Source organism: Lycorma delicatula, chromosome 7 (assembly GCF_047948215.1).
Source record: "Lycorma delicatula isolate Av1 chromosome 7, ASM4794821v1, whole genome shotgun sequence".
Lineage (NCBI taxonomy): Eukaryota > Metazoa > Arthropoda > Insecta > Hemiptera > Fulgoridae > Lycorma > Lycorma delicatula.
In genome coordinates this window covers 54,560,001-54,583,131 of record NC_134461.1, presented here as the reverse complement: position 1 = coordinate 54,583,131, position 23,131 = coordinate 54,560,001, and the positions used below count along the sequence as shown (strand labels likewise).

Below are 23,131 nucleotides of genomic sequence, written 5' to 3'. Positions count from 1 at the left end.
TTTATTTTTTATATTTTTTTTAATGAAATTTTTAGGTAGATTTCATAAGAAAGCTACCTATAGTAATGGGTACTATGATTCAACTTCCAGAAAATTTCAACATATCTATCTACGCGTTTCACATCCCCCAGACTCCAAAACCCTGTTAGTTCAAAAGTTTATATGTACATTAACATATAAATATATATATTTCACTTTCTTTTGGACATGATTACTGCTGTAATTTTGGGCCAATCACTTTCAAATTGATACATAAAATATAACGACCCAAAATCTCAGTCGAGTTCTTTAATGAGGAAAATCGGAACATGGGGTTGGAAATGGGGAGCCTAAAACGTTTTTGAGTAAAGTCCTTTCATATCACCAACCAATGGCCCAGAGGGTGGATTTCGAAGACAAAAAAAAAATCAAACATTCCTTAATAGGCACAGTATCGAATCGATTTAAAGTGATCGTTAGTCCTCTAAGCATTATCTAAAACTTTTGTCGGAAACTATTTTTGCCCTTACGGCAAGGGATGGCCAAAATATTGCTGAAATTTTAAGAAGATGGGGCTTGTCGTATGCTAAACATGTGAAAACTTTTTCACATGCAACCTTTGTCGTATTGAGTAAATTTAAAGTTTTTCTTAACTTTAATATGGAAATCTTTTTTACCTCCTGCTTAGCACCGGTGAAATCTACCTCCGCCTTCCAGTGGTCCTAAAGGGATTTTTTTGTTTATTTAAACTTTTGCAAAAAAACATACGTATCCCTTTTCTGAGACTTTTGAAGATCAAGTAACGGCAATTCTTATTTTGATCAAATTATTTTCATCGATTAGTATTGTGTACTACTTTTTTTTTTAGACTCCATTCGTTTCTGATGCCCTCAGAGTACAACGCACTACATACGTTCTATTAACGAGTAGACCCTACAAACAAGCATAAGTTTCAACTCGCTTATAATTGTGACTCACGGCACAAACGCGTATGAAAAATACACCACACAAAGTCAACATAACTTCAGTTTGAGATTATGTTTATTGCCGATCTTAAATTGAGCATAGCTCAAGAATGACTCAATCAATCTTCGTAAAATTTTCACATGCAATAATACAGCATATCTAAATTTGAGTGAAATTGATCAAGTGGTTTAGAGTTTTTCAAGGCACACACAATTTTATACGTAGATTTATAAGTATATAAGTAAACCCCAATTTAAGTAAATGATATTTTCGTACTCCTCATACCTCATTCCATTTTCACCTCCCACTTCTACCATACGACCGAAAGTAATACCTTACTTTTCTTTAAAAATTCGTTAAAAAATTACAGTAATACCCTAGGTAGTTTTCGAAAATGATTTTGAAAAGTTAATTTTTACTAAATCAACGGATTTTTTCCTTTTTAGTGAAATTTTATTTTCCACTTTTGTACAAAGCTCTTTTCAGATAACTTATAAGAAATATTTTTAAACGGAAAACTACATAAACATGAATATTTTAAATGTTTCTTAATTTCTTGTTTATCATTATTTATTCCTAATAGAAAGGTATATTGAAATTAATGATAACTTGATGTATGTCACAAAAATATAAAATAAAACTATTATTAATAACACGAAGATTTGCCGATCTCCGTGGCGGAATAGTAGAAACTCGGCTTTTTATCCGGAGGTCCTGGGTTTGAATCCGGTCAGGCATGGTATTTTTCATACGCTACAAAATTCGATTTCCTTATCCCACGCACAAACTTGAAACTTATGGGGCGATATCAAGTAAAAACGTTTTTTTTTATTAAAAATAGTTTACCAAAAAGAAATTCCAGAAAATTAGTTGTAAAATTTAAAAGGAAATATAATGTACATTTTTGAGACGTTCTAGAGATCCTTATTTTACGCTCAGTAGTAGTCTGTTTAGTTGGTTTATATATAATCTTTTCTTATTTTTAAGAAAAAATCAGAAATAATTAAAAAATATTTTATAGAATTGTTGTTATTAAACTTATAATAAAAACATTATTGTAAAACATTTTCAACTTTTTTAATTTCGATTTTTTGAAGGCAACGCAAATTTAAAGTTAGTAAATTATTGGTTTTCGTTTTTAATTTGGGGTTAATTTTAAAAAATCAAAAAGGATTGAAAAATTATCAACTTTCTGTTGCTTATTTCAGGTACTTTTTAAATTTTCTATTGTTGTTTTTTTACATCTTACTTTATTTGTTAAAAATACAAAATATATTTATTAAAAAAAAAAAACTGTTATTTTTATGTATTTTATTTTTACTTATTTATGTCTACCTTTTATTATTATTTATTAGAATTTTAGATTTTTCTTTGGTTTTATTATAAAAGATACATAATATGTCTTCTTTTCTTTTTATAGTTTTTTTTCCGACGTTATTAATCGGAGAAAAGTAGTTAAAATAATAATAATAAGAAATTGTTGTATAAACTTTGAAATTATATTGTTTAAAATATTCTCCGATAATAATATTTTAATTATAAAGATTTTAGACATTCTTTCTTATAAAGAATTTAGATTTGCTTGGAATGTTTCATAACGTTTCATTATCTTCAAAATAAAATTAACATTACTTTTCTTTGTTTTAATGATTTTCTGTTAAAATTAGATATTCGATAGATATTAATAAATATGGTACGCTTGTGGATTTTTATTTAACATAGATTTTTTTTAATACAGTTTTTAGGTTATTAAAAATTAATCTTATATATTCAACAGTTTTACCTTTACAGATATGTTTAATTTATTTATCAATTTCTTTGGATTATGTAAAGAGGATTAAGAAATTTAAAGGATATATGTATATAAATCTAACATTTTTATGATTTTTTTATTTATTTCTTAATTAGAAACATCGACACTAATTTCTTTTAATTGATTTGTAAAAAGAAAATGAATCAATGTATCAAAGTTCTATCAAGTTTATTGTTTTGTTGAAAGATTATTTATAGCAAAGTTTACTATTGAACATTTTTGGAAAGCTTAACTTGACTCTACATATGACACCTGTATGAACATGTGATATATTCTGTAGGTGTCACATTAATTAAATTACTCGTTTTACATTAACGAATATTAAAGCCAAATAATAGCAGAAAAAAAATCAGCTTACATCTGACATATAAATGTATAGTGTTAAAATTAGAATGGCCGTTCTGGAATTGTTAATATCTGACCAATTTATTGATTATTATTCTTTGAATCCTATCCATTTTCGATTTAGGAATATTTTTTCTAGATTAAAAAGATTTTGGACAAGAAAATACGATTTTATATTTTTATTTAATCGATGAAACTGATTTTTTGTTTGGTATCATCAGATTGATTTTGTACACTTTCTATCTCTTTTTCCACTTTAATCAAAATTTATTTTCTTTTGGGATTTTTTTCAATTACCAGTATCAAGTATTAAAATTTTTCCATCTACAAATTTTATCATCAAACGTATTTTTAATTTCTAATGATTCATATGATTAGGCACACATACCAATATACTCTTTAATAAAAAGCTATGTCACTATATTCTCACTTCTGCAATTTGTCTTAACATAAACTTGAATTCACTCTTCATGAATGTATGTACGTACGAAAATTTATTTGAAATTTATACACACGTGCGCGCGCATTTAAGATGAAATTGCAGAAGGGAAAATCATGTTTGTGTGTGTGTGTGCGCGCGCGCGCGCGTATTTATTATTTGATTTTCTTGGTATCCGCGTACTTATAGATGATAATTTAATGTTACGAATTATAGGTAAAAAAAAAGAATAATATGTAAAAACAAATGATAATTGAAGAATCCATAAATATAATCACAAATAAAATAAAAATAACTTAAATAAACATGACCAAATATGCATTCCAATACATACTTGATTATATTCCGACTGAAATATCCCATTGTTTAACCCAAACAGAAAAGAAAAAAATAGAAAGATTAGATAAAAGAAAACGAAGATTTGTAAGAAAAAATTGTAGCCCACTTAAGAGAACGAAACTTGAAAAATAAAAAAAAAATATTTCTGTAGTATAACAAATACTGAAAAATTTTTCTGTTCGATAAAAAAAACATTAATGTGTTATGGGCATCTTTTTTATGAATGGACAAAACTAAATTCACAATGAAAATATTTTAATCCTTTATAAACAGAAAAAATTAATTTACTTGATTCTTGAAGTCAGTAAACACTTGAGAGAAAAACCAATCTTTGAAGAGGAAATTTAATCTAGATAAAATTTTCGACAAAAAAGTGCAAAAATTATCAGGTTTTCAAGCCAGTAATAAAAATAAAAAACAAACACGAATTTGTCGAATTTGTCCGAATGGTCGGAAGAAAAGAAAAGAAATGATGCAGCAAAATGATGAAAGGATATTGGAAAAAGAGGAAATTCGGTGAAATTTAAACAGAATACGGTGAAATTTAAACTTTAATCCAGTCCTTAGTGATGAAATCTGAAAAAAACACAAAAATATGCATAACTATTAATCGTTATGTTAAAATAGAATTACTCCAGTTTTTTCAATAAATATTTGTTACAAAAAGATGTCTTTAAATGGGATCACCTAATCTAAACAATTTTTGAAATTTGCTTATAAAAGCTTAAAAAAAATATTTATAATAGATAGAATTTATCCTAAAAAATATGAATTAGATACGTTGGTGATAGAGTAAGAAGGTAAATATAAACAATCTCGAAAGCCAAATCAATAAATCGGGGAAACTGAATGGGAAGTTCAGCAGTTTGATTTGTTTTTAAACTAACTTTACGCTTTCAATTGGGATTGCCTAAAACGATGTTTCTTGCATTTTAACCAACAATTTTTTCTTATTTTTTCTGTCATCAGTACCGAAAATAATCGTTTTGTATATTTTATAAATATTCTATATTTGTTATAAAATTATTATAACTGCTTCATTGTTATTTATTTATTATTATTATTATTTTTTTTTTTTACATAATTTTACTTCTCACTATCTTCTGATGGTGATTTTTAACACTTGAAATGGCATTTATTTCATGATTTAAATTTATTTCGATAACCTATTAATGAAACTTTATTATTAAATAGCTTGATAAAAAAAAACTATAAAAGAAAGGTGAAATAATTACAAAACGGGAAAAGTAACTTTAGATTAAGAAAAAATACAGATGAGTAAATGAAAAATTATATTCAATAACAAATTATTGTTGCGTTGTACGTTTGAACAATTAAATGAATTCTCAATAAATAAATATAAATAACATTAATTACGTATCTTCGTATGAGGGGAATGGTTTCCAAAAGAGCTGAAATTGAGAATAGATAAATCATATACCATCTATGTCAAAACTAGCAGTCAACCTTCATGAAGAGATTGCGTATACTAAATAAGAAAAAAATTCCTGCAAACAAATCCGAAAACGCTCTTTCTTTGTCTATTTATCTATTTTGATACGTCTTTTATGATATTCATATCTCAAAAATGGATTGAAATTATTTAATATATCATTTTTTACCAAATAAATAAAGTTAGTGATATTAAAAAATAAGTCTATTTAAAAAGCGTATTAGTAATAATAATAATAAAATATAAACAAATTACTTTGACTAACTGAAATTTGTTCTTTCAAAGGCTTTTCCTCTCTGCATTTTTCTTTGGTAGCAATTGTTAAAGATGCCCCTTACAGTGCTGACAGAAACTTCATAGAGAAAGCTACTGATAATTGCTTTGAAAGGCCTTAGGACAAACAAATTTGAAAGGGAATCGTTTACAATTTCTAATAATTTTAAAGTACTATAAAATTTCTTTATGCTCTTCAGCGAATAGCCTAAAGTAATATTTTTACTCTAAAATAATATTATTTTCTAAAATCTTTAATAAAAAATACAACCACTTTCCAATCACTAAAAACATAATTAACTGCTTAATGTTTTAGAAAAAAGCTGGCAGAGTGATTTATAACTTTCCTGACTACTTTCATCAAGCTATACCTTGCACTGAATTCTCGTTTCAAATATTATTCGGCTGACTTTTATTTAAGTTTTTTTTTTTATGCTATACAAGTTTTTTGAAAAGCTGTTTCTCTGGAGGCTGTGACCTATATTGAAGCGAGAGGTGATTATTCCAGTTCATCAATTTGATTTCAGGAATTGGCACTCTACCATTGATCAGACTCATCGGACTATTGCCATTACAACCAGATGCATGGTGGAGAAGAAATACTGCTCAGCAGCGTTTTTGGAGTTCAGCAGGCTGAACATAAAGTGTAGCTGCCTGGTCTGCTGTATAAGCTAAAACAAATCCTCCCTCAGCCATTTTACTTAATCCTGCAGAATTACCTGAATGGGCCCTTTTCCCAGGTTATCTAGTTAATACTAGTTAATCTAAGTATTCATACATAATAACAAATTTTCTAAGTAAATTTTCCTCTGCATATAACACCCTTCAGTAAAGGCCAAAAAAAAATAAATAAATTTCTTAAAAAAACGTTTTTCTGTATTTGAACTTCGGGATCAATGATTTAATAAAAAAAATTGTAGTCGTTTCTTGGTAGCTCTTTATATAAAGTATAAACTTTCAAAAAATTTTTGAAAAATATTAAAACCGAAGGGTAATAGAGAAAAAGACCAAAAAATATATATTCCATTTTTAAGAGGTGAGGTTCATTTTTAGAAAAATTTTATTTTTATTTTTATAATGCAAAATTTTTTTTGAATGCATCTAGAAAAAAATCAAAATTACCTTTTTTGCGTTAACCTTCTCCTTAATTCTCCTTAACGAATTTTGGAAACAAAATTAATACCAATGTTTCATATATAATATATAGATTTCATATATATATTTGAGCGAAATTTGAAGAAAATCAGTTTGGTCAATCCTGTAATACAAGGCCAAAAACAGTGCCGTACTCATATGTATGTACACACTACATACGTACGCACATACATACATATAATGTTATGGTCTAGATGTCTGGTTGGAACCCAAAACTTAAAAATTTGTAAAAACATCCGCTACTCCATCTTTGATATGAGCTCCACACTTTCCCCTTTGATATAACTATTATGAGTATATTCACCGGGGAAGTAAAAGAATTATTCCAAAAACCGTTTTAAAATTTCTTGTACTTAAAATTTAAATGTAGATATTGTCCCATTTCAATCCCGTCACTTAAAAAATCATCATCGCAGGCGATGAGTTTATATATATATATGTACACTTGTCTTATATATCTTCTCCGGCAGTTCTATAGTTGATAGTTTAGAATGCTATCATGATTTAGATTTGTAACCGGTTTTTGATCGTAATCTTGTTTCAGAATCTTTTCATCAATTTATTTTAACTACTCTTTTGCATAACTCTTTATGTACGGCTAATTAATACTATTAGATATATTATAAGATTTTTCTTCATAAAGTTAGAACATTTATGTTTTATTTTGAAAATTGTGTTAAATAAAAATATGAGATCCATTATTTTCCGGTTTTCAAGCAAATTTTTTTTAATTATTCAAAATTATTTATTTTTTTAATTGCCTGTCTTTATTCATCTTATCCTAAAATTAAAAAAAAAGATTTTTTTTGTTGTTGATTTTGCTACGATTACTTATAAATTTTCTTAATTATTTATCATGCCTGAAAATGGCAAAGATATTTTCAAGAATTACGAGCATCCCAAATATGCCAAACCACCTAAGTAAAATTAGAAGTGAATTGCTTCCCAATTAATTACCTTCTTCATTAAGCCACGTACAATATAATGATTGTATATCAGCATGAGATGCTCTTTAAATTTCAGGTGATAATTAACTCTCTAAGTGAAATCTTCATTATGTTCATCATAAGAACCGGTTGTATAATGAATATCATTATACTTAGCTCTGTCTAATATCCCTTATAATTTAGATGCTTTACATGTAACAGCTAATAATAAAGACTGACTCATATAGTGTAAACATCTTAACACACCCTGAAAACAGTTCATTAATAGGAGCGAAAGTCTTACGAAAATTAGATATATATATATATATATATATATATAGTATTAACAGGAACACAAAATATTCAGATCAGAAATAAATCAATATGCAGATGATGATAATAAAATACAAATACACAAATAAAATACTTAAATCACAAATATTCTATTTTCATAAATCTTCAGGTAAACCAACCGTTACAATTTTTTTTACTATATTAAAACTGTTACATAAAATAAAAATCAAACAAATGACATAACGTTTCTCTTCAAATGTGAATCTTTATAAAATGCAACTACAAAACACAACCTAAATATTTATGTGATCCACTCTATACACGATGATTTTCTGGCTTATACTTCTCACTTCAATCATTTACCTAAACCATAAATTTGATAGCAATTGATACCATATAATATAACTAAATAGTCATTCCTTTATAAATCGATATCTAATCTTACACGTTATTACGTTATCATTCACCACTTTCTTTAAATTAGATTAAATATATTATATTATACTAGCATACACTCCACTTAATCCATTAATATCCGTTCTGTTGTTAATAGAATTTTTACATTTGATAATATTAATCATCTCAAGAAACAGTCTCCTAGTATTATTTATCTGTTAATCCAATATTTTAAAAAATTGTGTTTATTTTCTTTTTCGTGTTTGGATAACGTTGTAACTTAATTTTTCCAGTATTTATGCGCCTCCAAACACTTTTTTAGATATTGCATGGTTTGCCCTGTATATTGTCCCTGGTAGTTATATTGAATGCTATATACTACGTTAGATTATTTCAATTTTTCAGTGGCAATTTCATATATATATATGTGAGAGTGTGTGTGTGTGTGTGTATGTGTAGTTATATTCAGTTATATTATATAACTCGTGATTATATAATCACGGTATAGTTAAGTCCTATCTAGATAATAAATAGATAAAAATGTAGGTCTGCAGAAAAAAAAGTTTAATTAATTGAATGAATGAATTATCATTTTTATTTTTATAATTAAACATCACTTTCTCTTTCTCGTTAAAAATCCTTAACTAAGAGAATATGTAGAGTAATATTATTATTATTATTTGCTTATGAATATTCCGGAAATCTCCAGATATCCCACATGCAGCTTTCTGAATTCGGGAGCCATAGGCAGCCGCGTCTCTTGTTCGTGACCTTTGAGAAAGGTATACTCTTGTACAGTCTTAACCTGATCATACCTAACTCGTCGGGTTTGTCTAGTGTTGAACCCATCATCGCAAATCAGTTGATTTCGAAATCGAGAGTTCTAAGGTTCAAATTCCTAGTAAAGTCTGTTACTTTTATACGGATTTAAATACTAGATCGTGGATACCGGTGTTCTTTGGTGGTTGGGTTAAAATGAACCATACATCTCAGGAATGGTCGATCTGAGACTTTACAAAATTACAATTCATTTACATTCATACAAATTATCCTCATTCATCCTCTGAAGTAATATCGTACAGTGATTCCGGAGGATAAACAGAAAAAAAATGGTCAACCATACTTGAAACGTGTGGTTAATTGAAACCCGATCACCAAAGAATATAAATGATCTAGTAGGTTCACGACCTTCATTCGGATTCGAACCTGAAAACTTTGAAATCAGCTGATTTACAATGACGAGTTTAATCAGTAGACCTACCCGGCGGAAAATGCAGTATAAAATTGTAAGATATAATTAATTTAATACAATAGCTTGTTTCAAATTGTGCAGTACTAGTTTCTGCTGAAGTTAATTTTCTAGATTGTTTTATATTTTACTACTAAATATTTACAATAAAATATATTTGCATGTAATATATTAAGAGTGTCCTAGCTGGTTAAATATTAGCTAGGAAGGTAGAGGAATTGTAGGTGTTAAAATTTTTCTCTCTGAATAAGAGCTTTCTTTGTGAGGGTACAGTTATTGTTGACGTTAACTTGTGAAAGACAAAACATACCGCTTCTGTTTACCCTCAGTACATATATAGGATTTCAGTAATTTTACTGTACAGTTACAGTTGTAACCATTCGCTTCGTTGGCGTTCGTTGTACTGCTATTGTTAGAGGGAACATATTCCCAGGTTGCATATGTATATCCAGTATTATATACACATGAAAATGTAGGCCTGTATATATATATATATATATATATATAGAACTACAGATAAGTCCATGAATGCATAATACATTCATTTATATTCTAGAAAATTCGAGAATTGAGTTTTCTTTTAAAACACGTAAAATATATAGCAAACACAGCAATCCTGTATCTTATTTTTATACTTTTTCACATCTTTTCTTTTTTGTAAATATAATTTATTGCTTTAAATTACTTCTGCGACATTTCCCGTTTGTTACATTTTATTATTATTACTTTTATTATTTTCTTATTTCTTGATTCTGCATATATCAGTTTAATAATTTATAAATACAAATAAAAAAGAACACTTTTTTTTAATTTATAAAATTGAATTTCTACAGAATACATTATTAATTACAATATGATCAAGGAATTTATTAAATGAAAGATTCTTTTGGCAGTCAAAGCGGAAATTAGATATATTTCTCTTCACGAAATCGCTTAATTTCTCTTAAATATTCCCTACACCATGAAATTATAGCTTCACGTTCAATCAGTAACGAATTATTTTTTCTGGACGTGAAACGAAAATTCATTGACTTTAAAACACGATGTAATGTATTTATAGAAAAATTCGGCAATTTAGAATTGGTAATTACGGTATTTAATATTTCCTTCAAGTTAGGAATTTCGTTATTGAAATAAAACGAATGTACTTTTTACTTTCTTGTACGAAGTAAAGGAAGTATTGTGATCGCGAAAAATTTCGGTTTTCAGATTTCAACGGAAATATCCATTTTGACCATCCTTGAAACCATTTTCATTAGTTTCAGTGTGACGTCTTTGCGTACGTATCTCGCATAACTCAAAAACGATTAGCCGCTGGATGTTTAAATTTTGAATTTTAGGACTGTTGTAACATTTAGTTTTGCACCTTTCCTTTTGATTGCAATCGACTGAAACAAATGTGTCCAAATGCCCAAGATTCCCCCAAAAATTGGATTGTTGACCTTTTCTTAACTGTAGTAATAAGCCTACATTGACAGCTTTTCAAGATATATCATACGTGTTACTTATTTTCATTGGTTCCACAGTTATAGATAAATAAAATTTTAATTAATGCAATATTTGGATTTTACAAGGGAAGCCACATACATCGGTTCGAAACAGACTTCATCTCTTTTTTTTATTTTTTTTTAAACTTTTTTTTAAAATTTAAATATATTGATTTATTAGTTATTAACCCGTGATTGTAAAGAAGTCTTTACAATAAATAATAATTCAATAATAACAATAAAAACAATATGAAAAAATCAGAACTTATTAGCGAAATAAAATTTTATATACTTTTAAAAATGTGTATATGTAATTTAATAGACATTATTACACATGTTTTGTATATATATATAGATTGGTTAAACATCTGATTATTTAATATAAATTGAAAATTATAATTTAGAATATAATTATTATTTGGATTTTCTAGTTTAATTTCTGTTTAACTTTATTTAATTATTCTAGAATTTCTGTTCAATTTTATCTACATTAAAGTTAACTACAAGTGACTGAAAAATAAAGCCTCACAAAAAAAATATATACCCTAAAGCATACATATTCGATCTTTAATAAATTGCAAACAATTCTTATCTTTTAGTTCAGTACTCCTCTGATATTGGCAGACAATATTCTTCCTAAGGGAGTTGATCATCATTTCGTTTGTTTTTATTGCCAATTATTAAATCGCTCTTTAGTTTGATATAAGTCTTCTGATCTTAATTTGTGTACACGTTCTCTACTTTCAACAACTGTGTAACTGTCCAATTTATTGAAGAACTGGAGGATCGTATCTCACTTTAAAATGGAATAAGTTTAAATGGAGTGCAGAAAAAAAATGTGTGTATGTAATTTAACAGGCGTACAAGGAAGTCCAAATCAGAAGTGAAGTATCCACATCAGATGTTTTTTCTAATAGCGGTTTTAGTGAAATCGATTAACTTTTCAATCGTTTTCACACGCTTTCCAGTCTTTTTACGGCTAACATGTTTACCATTAATTTTGTGTTTATTATAGTAAAAATTGTTCTTTCGCTAACGCCAGTCGCACTACTTGCTTTCGATCAATGTCTCTGACTGCAGTTTTAGCGTTATCTTGTTTTAAGGTTATGTATACGTTGCTGATTTTTTTTTCGGAGCTACTTTAGGGTTTTCCCGTTTTATATTTTATGACAGGATCACTCTTTTTTAAAACCCGATTGGTACAAAAACAAGGGTAAATCAAAATTAATGAAAATAATATTCAGTAAAACTGTTGTAAAAATAAACTACAAAATTATATGGTGTAACACGATAACAGACTGAAATACTTTCTTTCACTGAACCGAATAATGTTGTGAAGCATTACAAATGATGTTACCGTTATTAAACATCAATAACAAAGACTCGACAAAACTTTTAATGGCTTATCGTGGGCATGTGACGGCGCCAGTTATGTGATAGTTTACAGTGCATTATTATACGCATAAAACAATAATTCTGTACTTGCACGTGGGAATGACAGAGTGATTCAGCCTTTCATTTCATTTTCCTGTTTAGCCTTCAGTAACTACCGTTTAGATAATTCTTCAGAGGATGAATGAAGATGCTATGTATGAGTGTAAATGAAGTGTAGTCTTGTACATTCTCAGTTCGACCATTCCTGAGATGTGTGGTTAATTGAAACCCAACCACCAAAGAACACCGGTATCCACGATCTAGTATTCAAATCCGTGTAAAAATAACTAGCTTTACTAGGACTTGAACGCTGGAACTCTCGACTTCCAAATCAGCTGATTTGGGATGACGCGTTCACCACTAGACCAACCTGGTGGGTTAGAGTGATTCAGCCTAAGCTGCTGAGATATAACTCATAAATTCTGAAATCATATTTATGTCTGCAGGACCGTTTCGTGACACAGAGTATAGTATGATTTTATTTTGAAGGATCACAATTAAACTGTCTTCGGAACGAACGTCGAACAATAACTATAGATTTACGCTTAACAAATTGCAAATCACAGAAGGCTTTATGTTCAGGAATCACATTCTTTGCTAGTTGTTCTATCAGTCTAAACGATAGGAAACTTTCAATCCTTCTCTCTTTTTCTGTTTAGCCTCCGGAAGTTGTTACTTCAGAGATGAAGGAGGACGATATGGGTGAATACAAATGAGATGTTGTCTTGTAGCGTCTCAGGTCGACCATTCCTGAGATGTGTGGTAAATTGAAACCCAACCACCACCAAAGAACACCGTTATCTGTGGATAATACTAGATCGTGATCTAGTATTCAAATCCGTACAAATGTAACTGACTTTATTAGGATTTCAACCTTAGAATTCTCGATTTTGAAATCAGCTGATTTGCGATGACTATTTCACCACTAGACCAACCCGGTGGGTTAGGGAGTCAACCTACCAGAAATGAAATCAACTTGAAATTAATATAGGTTTCTTTTCCAAAACAAAAGGTTTCTTTTAAGTTTTGTTGATGTTATATCGATCGTATTTCATTTCAGGATTTCTCGAAGTACGGAAATCAAGCTGAATTATGTTACTACAACATATTTTGCCAGTTTTTTACGATTATTATGATGAAACAAATTTTATAGACTATTAGAAATGACTACAATAAATTTCTATCAAAAAGTAGTAAATATGACCTGGGTTTTTAATATAATGTATTTTTCGGGTTGTATAATGGAACTTGATAGGTTCCATTAGTGATTTCACTATTCGGAAATTCAATTATGCATAAATTTAGTAAACATAACTTAATTGATATTTTTACTTATATTTAAGCAAAATCTTATTTAGCAACTTTAATTTATTTCGATATTCGTAGTTTATCTGATATCTATTCATAATCAAAAATTTCTGATTTTACCAATCTTTGATACGTAATACCAATAAACCAGATTGAAATTTATTTACTTAAAAAAAATTTTTTAATTAAGAAAACTTGTAAAAAGTATATATGTTTTTGGGTGAATCTATATTTATAATTCTAATAAAACTTTTATACACTCCCCTCTTCTATAATAAAATGGATGGAATAAAAACAGGAATGCCTTGAAAGAATATAAAATCCATCAACTTATTTGGGGATGAAAAAAAAGTAGAACCCAGAGTATTGTTGGCTAAAAAACTGCACCTAAACGGCATAGGGGTAACGCGATAGGATGAACCAACATAAATACCTTCTGGATATCATATAGCTTGACAGAAGTTATAAAATGCATTTTCCAATATGACGGTGACGTTGTCCCGGTTCATATCGCACCCTCTGTAACGTTCCAAGAAAATAGAATACTTGGAAATGTGAGGGGGTTGAAAAAAAGCAAAAAATGAAAGTACAGAGTAAGCTAAGAATAAGGGGTCTACCTGATCCTACAAAAGAGTTTTATCTTATACTTTATTGTAAACCGGGTGTTATAAAAGAAAATAAATAAATTTTTCATTTAAATGTAATGAAAACGTTCTGTAACCTAATACTCTTATGCTCTAACTACAGATGTATAAAAAAAACCCCTAATACTCTTGATTTATATAAATACATCGTATTAGAAGAAGAGAAAATCGTAAGAGGTTTGTAAATGTGCATTCAGATTTTTAATTTTTTTTTTTCGTTCAAATTAACAGCAAATACAAATTCCTAATTAATCGGTCGTTTAAAACGAGTAAAGAAGCAGTTGTTTATAGATTTTTACTAAATAAAACAGCATCACAGATCCTGAAGACTGTGATTTCGTAATAATATGATTTTCTCATTCATTAAAAAAAATAAACTTAGTTATACCTTTTTTAACCAATTTCGAATATTTGAAAATTCATTACTTTCAATTTTTTTACGTTTATGAAAGCTTTACTTTTCACTACATGATTTTTATGTTTATTTTTTTTTTTTAAGAAATTTCTCTAGTGTTATCGTAGTTGGTTACTTTCAGATAGTTTAATAGAATTCTTTTTAAAGAATGATTACCTAAGTTATGTAAAATATTTATTTATCATTGGTTGGTATTGAATTATTGTAATAAAGTATATTTTATCATCATTCTAATAATTCTTGTATTTTTACCTAGAAATTCAAGAAAATTATTTGGAAATTTTGTATTTAGTACTAAGTAAATGAATAGTATCGTTACCCTATTAATTTTGTTTCAAGTTTGAATGGTTGCTGAACAAAGCAATCTTTGGAAATCTATTTGCTTTTTTCCTATAATAGGATTGTTTTATGGAAGGATATTAGCCCGTACAAGAAGTCCTTAAGTCAAAAAAAAATTCTGGAGATAAAATTGATATTAAAAGATAAAAAAAAAAAAAATGTTAATCGAAGACTAAAGAAACCCCCTTTTGTTTATATTTCACACAAATTCATGACGTATAAATTTAAAGTAAAAAATAATAATATACATACGTATATGACAAAGCTGCAGATAACGTTCGTTAAGTGTCACTAAGTCATTTCTCTAAATCTTTTTATCAAAACACATTTTCTTACTTTTGCGTTTCTTGCAAACGGTTATAATTGTTTTCTTTTTACGTAGACAGCAGTTATTTGTAGGCCAAATCATATTTTAAAATAAAAAAAACATTAATTTAATAAATGAACTAGAATGAAAAAATTCTAAATAAAATTATCTAGAATTGTTATCAAGAATTGTTGCCGGTTTCCATGGCGCGAGTGGTAGCGTCTCGGCCGTTCACCCGGAGGGTCCTTGATTCGAATCCCGGTCAGGCATGGCATTTTTCACACACGCTATAAAACATTCATCTCATCCTTTGCGGAAAAAATTGCTTAACTGCGGATCCCGGAGGTTAAAAAAAAATTATGTTATTTAAAAAAAATAATACAACGCTTTTATATTTTTTTAAATTTGTCATTTCAGAGTGAGAAAAATATAAGAGCTTCATCAGATATTAAGTTGTTGGTTTGTGATTTTGATAATGAATTTCAAAATTTTACAAATTTTTATAAACTTCGAGGTATATTTTCATTCAATTGTAAGATAGGATACTTTTGCATGAGTAATTTTTTCATAGTTCTATTGCAGTTTTAGTTTACAAAAAAAAATTATCGGGTACTTTTTGTTTTTCACCCCTCTTCTTTTTTCGCATTTTTCATATAAAAATTACTTAATATAGCATGTTTTATAATAATTTATGAATAAAATATTTGAAATATATCGTAATAATTCAATAACACAATAAAAATATTATTTTGTTACTAGATTAGTATAAACATAGACGTCATGGAACTATCACACACCTTTATTTCGTTACATACGTACGTACGTACGTACAGACGTCACGTCTAAATTAGTCAAAATGGATTCAGGGATGGTCAAAATGGATATTTTCGTTGAAATCTGAAATTCGATTTTTTTTTCGATTACAGTACTTCTTGTACTTCGTGTAAAGAAGTAAAAACGTGCTATATTAAGCAATTTTTATGTCAAAAATCCGATAAAAGTGATGGGGGGTTGAAAGCAAAAAATTATCAATTATTAGTATTAATCAATTGTTGTAAAAATGATTTATCCTGATTTTTGTGTTTCAGGAAATTTTTAATTTCATACAATTGAACAGAACATAATAATGATATTTATTAGTTATCATGTATTTCGGAAAAGATTTTATTAATTTTTTTTAAAAGTAACTGTTAAACCGTTTGAAAGACAATGATATAAGATTCCTTTATATTGAAGATTACATTTAATGAATCGATTAATTAATTTATTAGTATGATAATGAGGATAGTATATCTTATGTAGCTTTGTAAAACAAAGATATTACATCCCCTCTGTTGTTCGTAAAGTGACCTAATCCTTTGTAGTCTATTACGTCCCTAAGTAAATAGAATAAATATCTTGTTAATTAGAACTCAATAATAGGATGGCTTAGAGGTTGCATAGAAGAGCTAGAAGTATTAATATGTTACGACTTGAACCGTTAATTACCCACAGTAAAGATAAGCCTTAAACTCTTGCATCGTTCGAAACTGAAATTCTTAATTAACATTTTATTAAAAAAATAATGTTATGCATTAAAGAAAACAATATTTTCAAAAATACATTATGACGTTACATATTTGAAATTTTTAGTTCTGATTAAGGATGAATATATCCTTATCTGTAAGTTATTCACAAAATCTATTCGTGTGTAGTACATTTATTTCACGTTAATAAAAGGTAAAAATAATAATATACTATTGCCTTAGTTATCAGTGATTTTAACTGATTTATTTATTTTTCTTAATTATTTTTGGCTAGGTAAAACGAGTTTAATTCTATATTTTTGGCACTTCGATCTTTGTTAGCGAATTTTTGTCACAGTTGAAGCCAAGTATGGCTACCGATTATTATGGAATAAGGTTGCTTGTAAATTTGCTGGACGACATATTTAAGATATTACACAAAATTTTCTTTCAAAAAGGCGACTTCTCTTTTTATCAGAGAAAATTAAGATGTAATGAAAAGGGGGAAATGTTTCCGGTCTTAAGACTGCTGCAGACTGAATAAGTAATCTCCCCTCCACTCTTGATGTGATCTGACATCATACATCGATTACACTCGGTCTTCTAATTGCTTGTTAGATATTTCGATCTTTCACATATATATTTTTAAACCTAATGTTAGAGTCTAAGGCCGTTATCCTATTACCATATAGTGCTTTATTTTTTCAGTTCTTTGTTAAGTAAATAATCTTGCTTTGGTTATCAATAATTTTTCTTTTATCTTTACCTTCAGTTATTAAAAAAAAAAGATTTGAAAGACTAAAGAAAACATGGAAATTAATTAGAAGTATTTTCTCGACAGTCATCAGTCAGCGATATGCAACCACTAAAGAACGTCGGTATCCACGATCTAGTATACATATCCGTATAAAAGTAACTAACTTTGTTAGGATTTGAACCTTAGAACTCTCGACTTCGAAATCAGCTGATATGCGACGACGAGTTAGACCGCTAGATCAACCCAGTGGGTTCCAGTAGAACACCAGAAAAAAGTTAAAAAATTACTATTATTATTTTTACTTAAACATAAAAATTTTCTCCTTGTATGTATTCAAATTACTATATGGAAAAGCAGACTGGAATAAAAAAAGGTATGCAGAACGTTTATGACCAGTGTCTCTGGAAATGATCTATTGCTAATACAGGAAGATTATTTTTGTTGTTGGCTAAACTTTTCACTTTTAATTATGATTGACAATTCCATTTTATAATGTTAATTTATTCCAGTCCGTTCATTTAATATATTACCTTATTATAATGCTCACTTATTGATTAATTTTTTCGCAGAATATTACTAAACTCAGAGTAAAATAAATCCTGTTCCTTACAAAACTAATATGTTTTTAATCTATTGTTGTTTGAGTGAAAATATTGTCCTACTGTTATTAAAGAGTGAATTTTACTTAAAAATCAATCAGTTAACTCAATTTTTTTTTCAAATTGCCTGTAGTTTTGTTATTCTAGTTAATTTAATTGTAGTTTAGGTACGTTTTGAAAAAGTAAAACTATTTTAAAGTACGATTAAATTTACACCAATTTTTATAAAAATTACTCGCTTAAAAACTCTTTTTTTAATTTGTAGGATTAAATTAATTTTGAATTTTACTTCTGAAAATTACCTTTAGAGGAATTTTTAAATGTTAAGCTCTCTCCGAGTATGAAAGTTTTTAATGTAATTACTTACCAGTTTATCATTTTTATTACTAGTTAGCTCTTACTTAAGTAAGTTTCTGGTGTTTGTTTGGCGTGTTTGTTTGGGTATTCCCTGTGTTGTTTTCAGTGACTGATTGTGTGGGTGGGCATTTCTCCCCTTCCTGAAGTAATGCCACATAAGCAGGAGGCGTGGTTAACGGTTAGCCAGGGGTTAAGGCTTAGTCGGTAGTGCGCAGGAACATATATCGCATTTAATAACATCTTGCGGAACCTGTTAGCGAGCCCGACAACTACCTTGGCGTCCGCCGTAAATGGGGTTCCTGCACCTCTTTAACAAAAAAAAAAAAAAAAAAAAAAAAAGGAAAAAAGATCTTACGTAACTATACTGTAATTTGATTCTTAAAAATTGAAATTATACACAAAATATAAGTATAAATAAAGAAATTAAATAGTTTTTTTTAAACTAAATAAGTTCACTTACCGTACACGATCATTTTTTTCACCATAAAATCTTCAGTATGAAAGGTTGAAACAGTACATTTATATTCTCCTGATAAGTCTGTTGTAGGCCGGATAATTCTCAAAGCTCGATACATAGTGCCAGCTTGATTTGAGGCTTCATAATGGAGATCTAATCTTCCTTTTAAAAGTCCTAATTCTTGTGGTTTTTGTCCCGGTATCCATTGGTAAACCGGTTCAGGACCATTATTAAAAAACCATTTTAACACTAAACCTGCTGTCGATAATGCTTTTGCTTCTTCTGGTTTTAATGTATAAACACAGTCTAATATAACCGCTTCAGAACCGTTTCTTACTGTTTCAGGCACACGTAGTTCTGAGATTTGTACACATCTTGATCCTAAAAAAAAAAAAATAATATTAATCATAATTGAAATTCTATTTGGTGAGATGATCCAATTATTAAAAGGATTATTAAGGATTTATGTTGTTTAGTTAATCGTCTTAAACCTCATTTACAGAAAAACTTACTTATCCTGGAGATCTCGGGTTAAATTCTAAGTTTTGATAAATTATCAGTATCCTTAAATTTTTTTCTAACATACATAAATCCTGATTGAATAAATCATTTTCGAACTATTAATAGTATTTTTTAATGAAGCGCAGCTTTCAAAAAGGAAAGAAGAAATAAAATACTCTTAGGTTTGGATATATTCAGAAAATTAAAACATTTTCTTAATAAAATTATTAACAATGAAAAGGAGAACGAAATTACTTAACCATTGCTACCAAGCTACCAAAGTTGTTCATGAATAGAAGTCCTGAAAATAACCGAAAAAAATTAATAACGGTATAGTATTAAAATTAAAATAAAAGTAAAATTAAATCATAAAAAAAACAGCTGTTTAAGAAAACTGTTTAGGAAAAACTTGTCCGGTTAGAAGTCATTAAAGAAAGAATAGTAAGATTTAAATGGCAAAGTGATTCTGCCAATGGGCAAAAACAATGGTTTTGTCCATAAATCAAATTGTTTGTCAATGGGCATCAATCATCCCTGTCTTGTTCCCTGTTTGGGGTCAACCCTCCTGATATTTTTCCACCACTCTTGGCGATTTTATGTCATTTCTGGCGTTAAGCCCATCGTCAGTATATTATGGATGGTTTGCGTCCAGGTAGTCGGTGGGTGGCCTCTGCCCCTCTTGCCTTCTTTTATGGCTAAAATCTGTCGGGTCATATGATCTTCACTTCCACGCATTACATTTCCAAACCAGTGTAAATGTTTTTTTCACATTTTCTTCCTGTATTTCGGCTACTTTAAAGGTCCCTCGGATGTATTTGTTTTGGATTTTGTCAAGTCTCGTAACACCATCTGCCCATCGCAGCATTCTGATCTCCGTGACATGTATTTTTTGCTCTTCACATTTCCTTATCCCCCAGCACTCGAATCCAGATAGCATTGCCGGTTTAACAGCTTGATTACACACCGTGCCTTTAGTTCTAATAGGTATTTTTGCGTCACAGAGGACCCCAGACAGCGACCTCCACTTGATCCAGCCTGCCTTTTATAAATATCTATTATTTTATATTAAATATCTATTAATTTTATTATTTTATAAATATCTTTCTATGTTTGCTCCGACGTTGACTATGGATTCAAGGTACTTAAATTCCTGTACTTGATTTAAGGGAGTTCCTTTGATTGTAGGTACTGCCTGAGTTTTGCTTTTGTCAATGGACATAAACTATTTTATATCAGTGACCGTGTTTCGAGGAAAAATAAGTAGAGGAGAAAGACAGAAGATATAAAAAAAATAACAATTATGAGCGAACTGGGTGACAGTGACTCGGCCAGAAATAAGAGAAATAATGTTGATCGGGCTTACTTTTTATGTTTAAATTAGTGAGAAGAATTAAGAAGAAGAAGGAGGAGGAAAAGGACGAAGAAGAAAGACAAAAGGATAGTGAAGAGGAAGAAAAAAGAAAAAATATTTTGCTAGAATCCATTTTGAAGACGTAATTGTAAAAAAACAACGTTTTCGCGCCGAGAGAGATTTACGACTAAGTTAATTTTTTCTTAATTTTTGTTAAAAACTGTATTTTTGCTATTATTGAGCGCCAGGATTAATAAATATGTTCAATAATTAAGTAATTTACTTTAATCGATATGTATAGAAGGTAAAGATACAAAGAAATACTTATTTTATCAAATTGTGTAATGAAACATGAACTGTAATGACTTTAAAGGAATGTGATTGATTAAGTGGGGTAGATTAGGAACGAATTAAAAATATGCTATATTGATACTGACCGTACTATTAACTATGTTTTTTTTTAGAACAGGAAAATTATATGTTCAAGATTAAGCGTTGACACGAGAAAAAATGATCATTCATCATTTCCTGGTTGTCAACAAGAAAAACCTTTTAGTAAATTTTTTTAAATTAAATTTGTTTTTTTTTTTTTACTGTTTCCAAAGTAATGAAGGTTTGTTGAGAGAAAAATAACCAATATGAATTTGTTTCTTATAAAAACGGTGAATTTTATCGGGAATTTACCAAATACGAGGTTCAAACGTTTACATAATTATTTTATACATTGAAAATATCAAGTTTTTCTGAATAATATCATTTATCTAACTCTTTAAAAGTTGCTGACTATTACTAAAAACGATTTCCATATAACCACTTAAAGTTAGATGTTTATTTTAGTTTTGTAGAAAAAAAAAGTTGGAACAATTTTTTTTTGTAAGATTCCTAAAAAGTTTAGCACTAGGAAATCTATTTTCTATTCTCATTTTATTCGTGAATTCAAGTAAAAGCGATTAACTTATTTGTCTTTTTATAAATCTAGCATTGTTTGTACAATTCTATTATCTAACGATGTTTTTGATCTTACTTGATAAAGCGATTTCGATGGGTTCCGTAAACCAATTTTCATGTTTTACATGTATTTAAACCATTAAATTAATTATTACTTTATATAGTATATTAACTGTTTTTATGTAACAATTAAACGATATTTATTATATTATTATTTTTTAACTTAAACATAAATTCTATTTTAAAATGTTTAAATTTTTAATATTTTTATAAGATGAATCATTAAAATGTTATTACGTTAATTATAATTTTTAAGTAAGAAGAAAAAAGAAAGTTTCCAACCATTGCACTTCGAAATATGCAGCCTTTACATAAAAATTTCATTACGTAACACGTAATCAATAACTACTGCTCAGTTATTTTCAGGAAAAGTATATTCCCCTCAAAAATGGAAAGTAGTTTCTATCAATTATAAATAAACGTGTGCTACGCACACATTAATTAATTCTTTATTTGCATAATTTTCAATCTTACTGTTACTCCTTGTAAGTAATATATTTATGTAATGCATTAAGCGTACCGTTAGATCCCATTTACCAACCCTAGCTATAAAATCCCTCATAATTATCACCTCCGCGTTTGGATATTTTAAGAGTACTTCAGATAATTCTGAGAAAATCATTAAAAAAATCTCACTTTTATAATTAGAATTTATACGTTGATTGTAAGCCACGCCAATGAATAAATACCCCTCCCCTTCACAAACGCCGTTGACTACCACTTACAATAAATACCTCGGTAACTTATTTAGAATTAAATTCATCTTAACTAACCACTTAAATCTACATGATTATAACATGCAGTCTCCTCCCGCCCGTAACTGCCACTGACTGTAAACATTTCCTGCAATTATTTAAAACATTCTTTTTAATATTTACATTTTTACTGTACCACGTAAAGAAATTCAAATATTCTGTGTTATATTTCTCATTCATTTTATGTACGGTATTTACGTGACACAAAGATATTTTTGATATTTTTTTTTGTCTTCAATCACTTGACTGGTTTGATGCAGCTCTCCAAGATTCCCTACTT

The 23,131-nt window shown here is 28.5% G+C and overlaps 1 protein-coding gene and 1 long non-coding RNA gene across 5 annotated transcripts in view; one reads left to right on the top strand and one right to left on the bottom strand.

The window, feature by feature from the left end:
- LOC142327601 (uncharacterized) overlaps nucleotides 1-23,131 on the bottom strand; it is a 342,500-nt gene that overhangs the window by 79,462 nt on the left and 239,907 nt on the right. For all 4 annotated transcript variants that reach the window (XM_075370801.1, XM_075370799.1, XM_075370800.1 and 1 more), the window contains one exon: nucleotides 19,240-19,617. In XM_075370801.1, the coding sequence (XP_075226916.1) occupies nucleotides 19,240-19,617 (378 nt within the window). The remainder of the gene's footprint in view (nucleotides 1-19,239; nucleotides 19,618-23,131) is intronic.
- LOC142327603 (uncharacterized) overlaps nucleotides 1-23,131 on the top strand; it is a 383,769-nt gene that overhangs the window by 184,956 nt on the left and 175,682 nt on the right. The gene's annotated exons all lie outside the window — the stretch shown is intronic.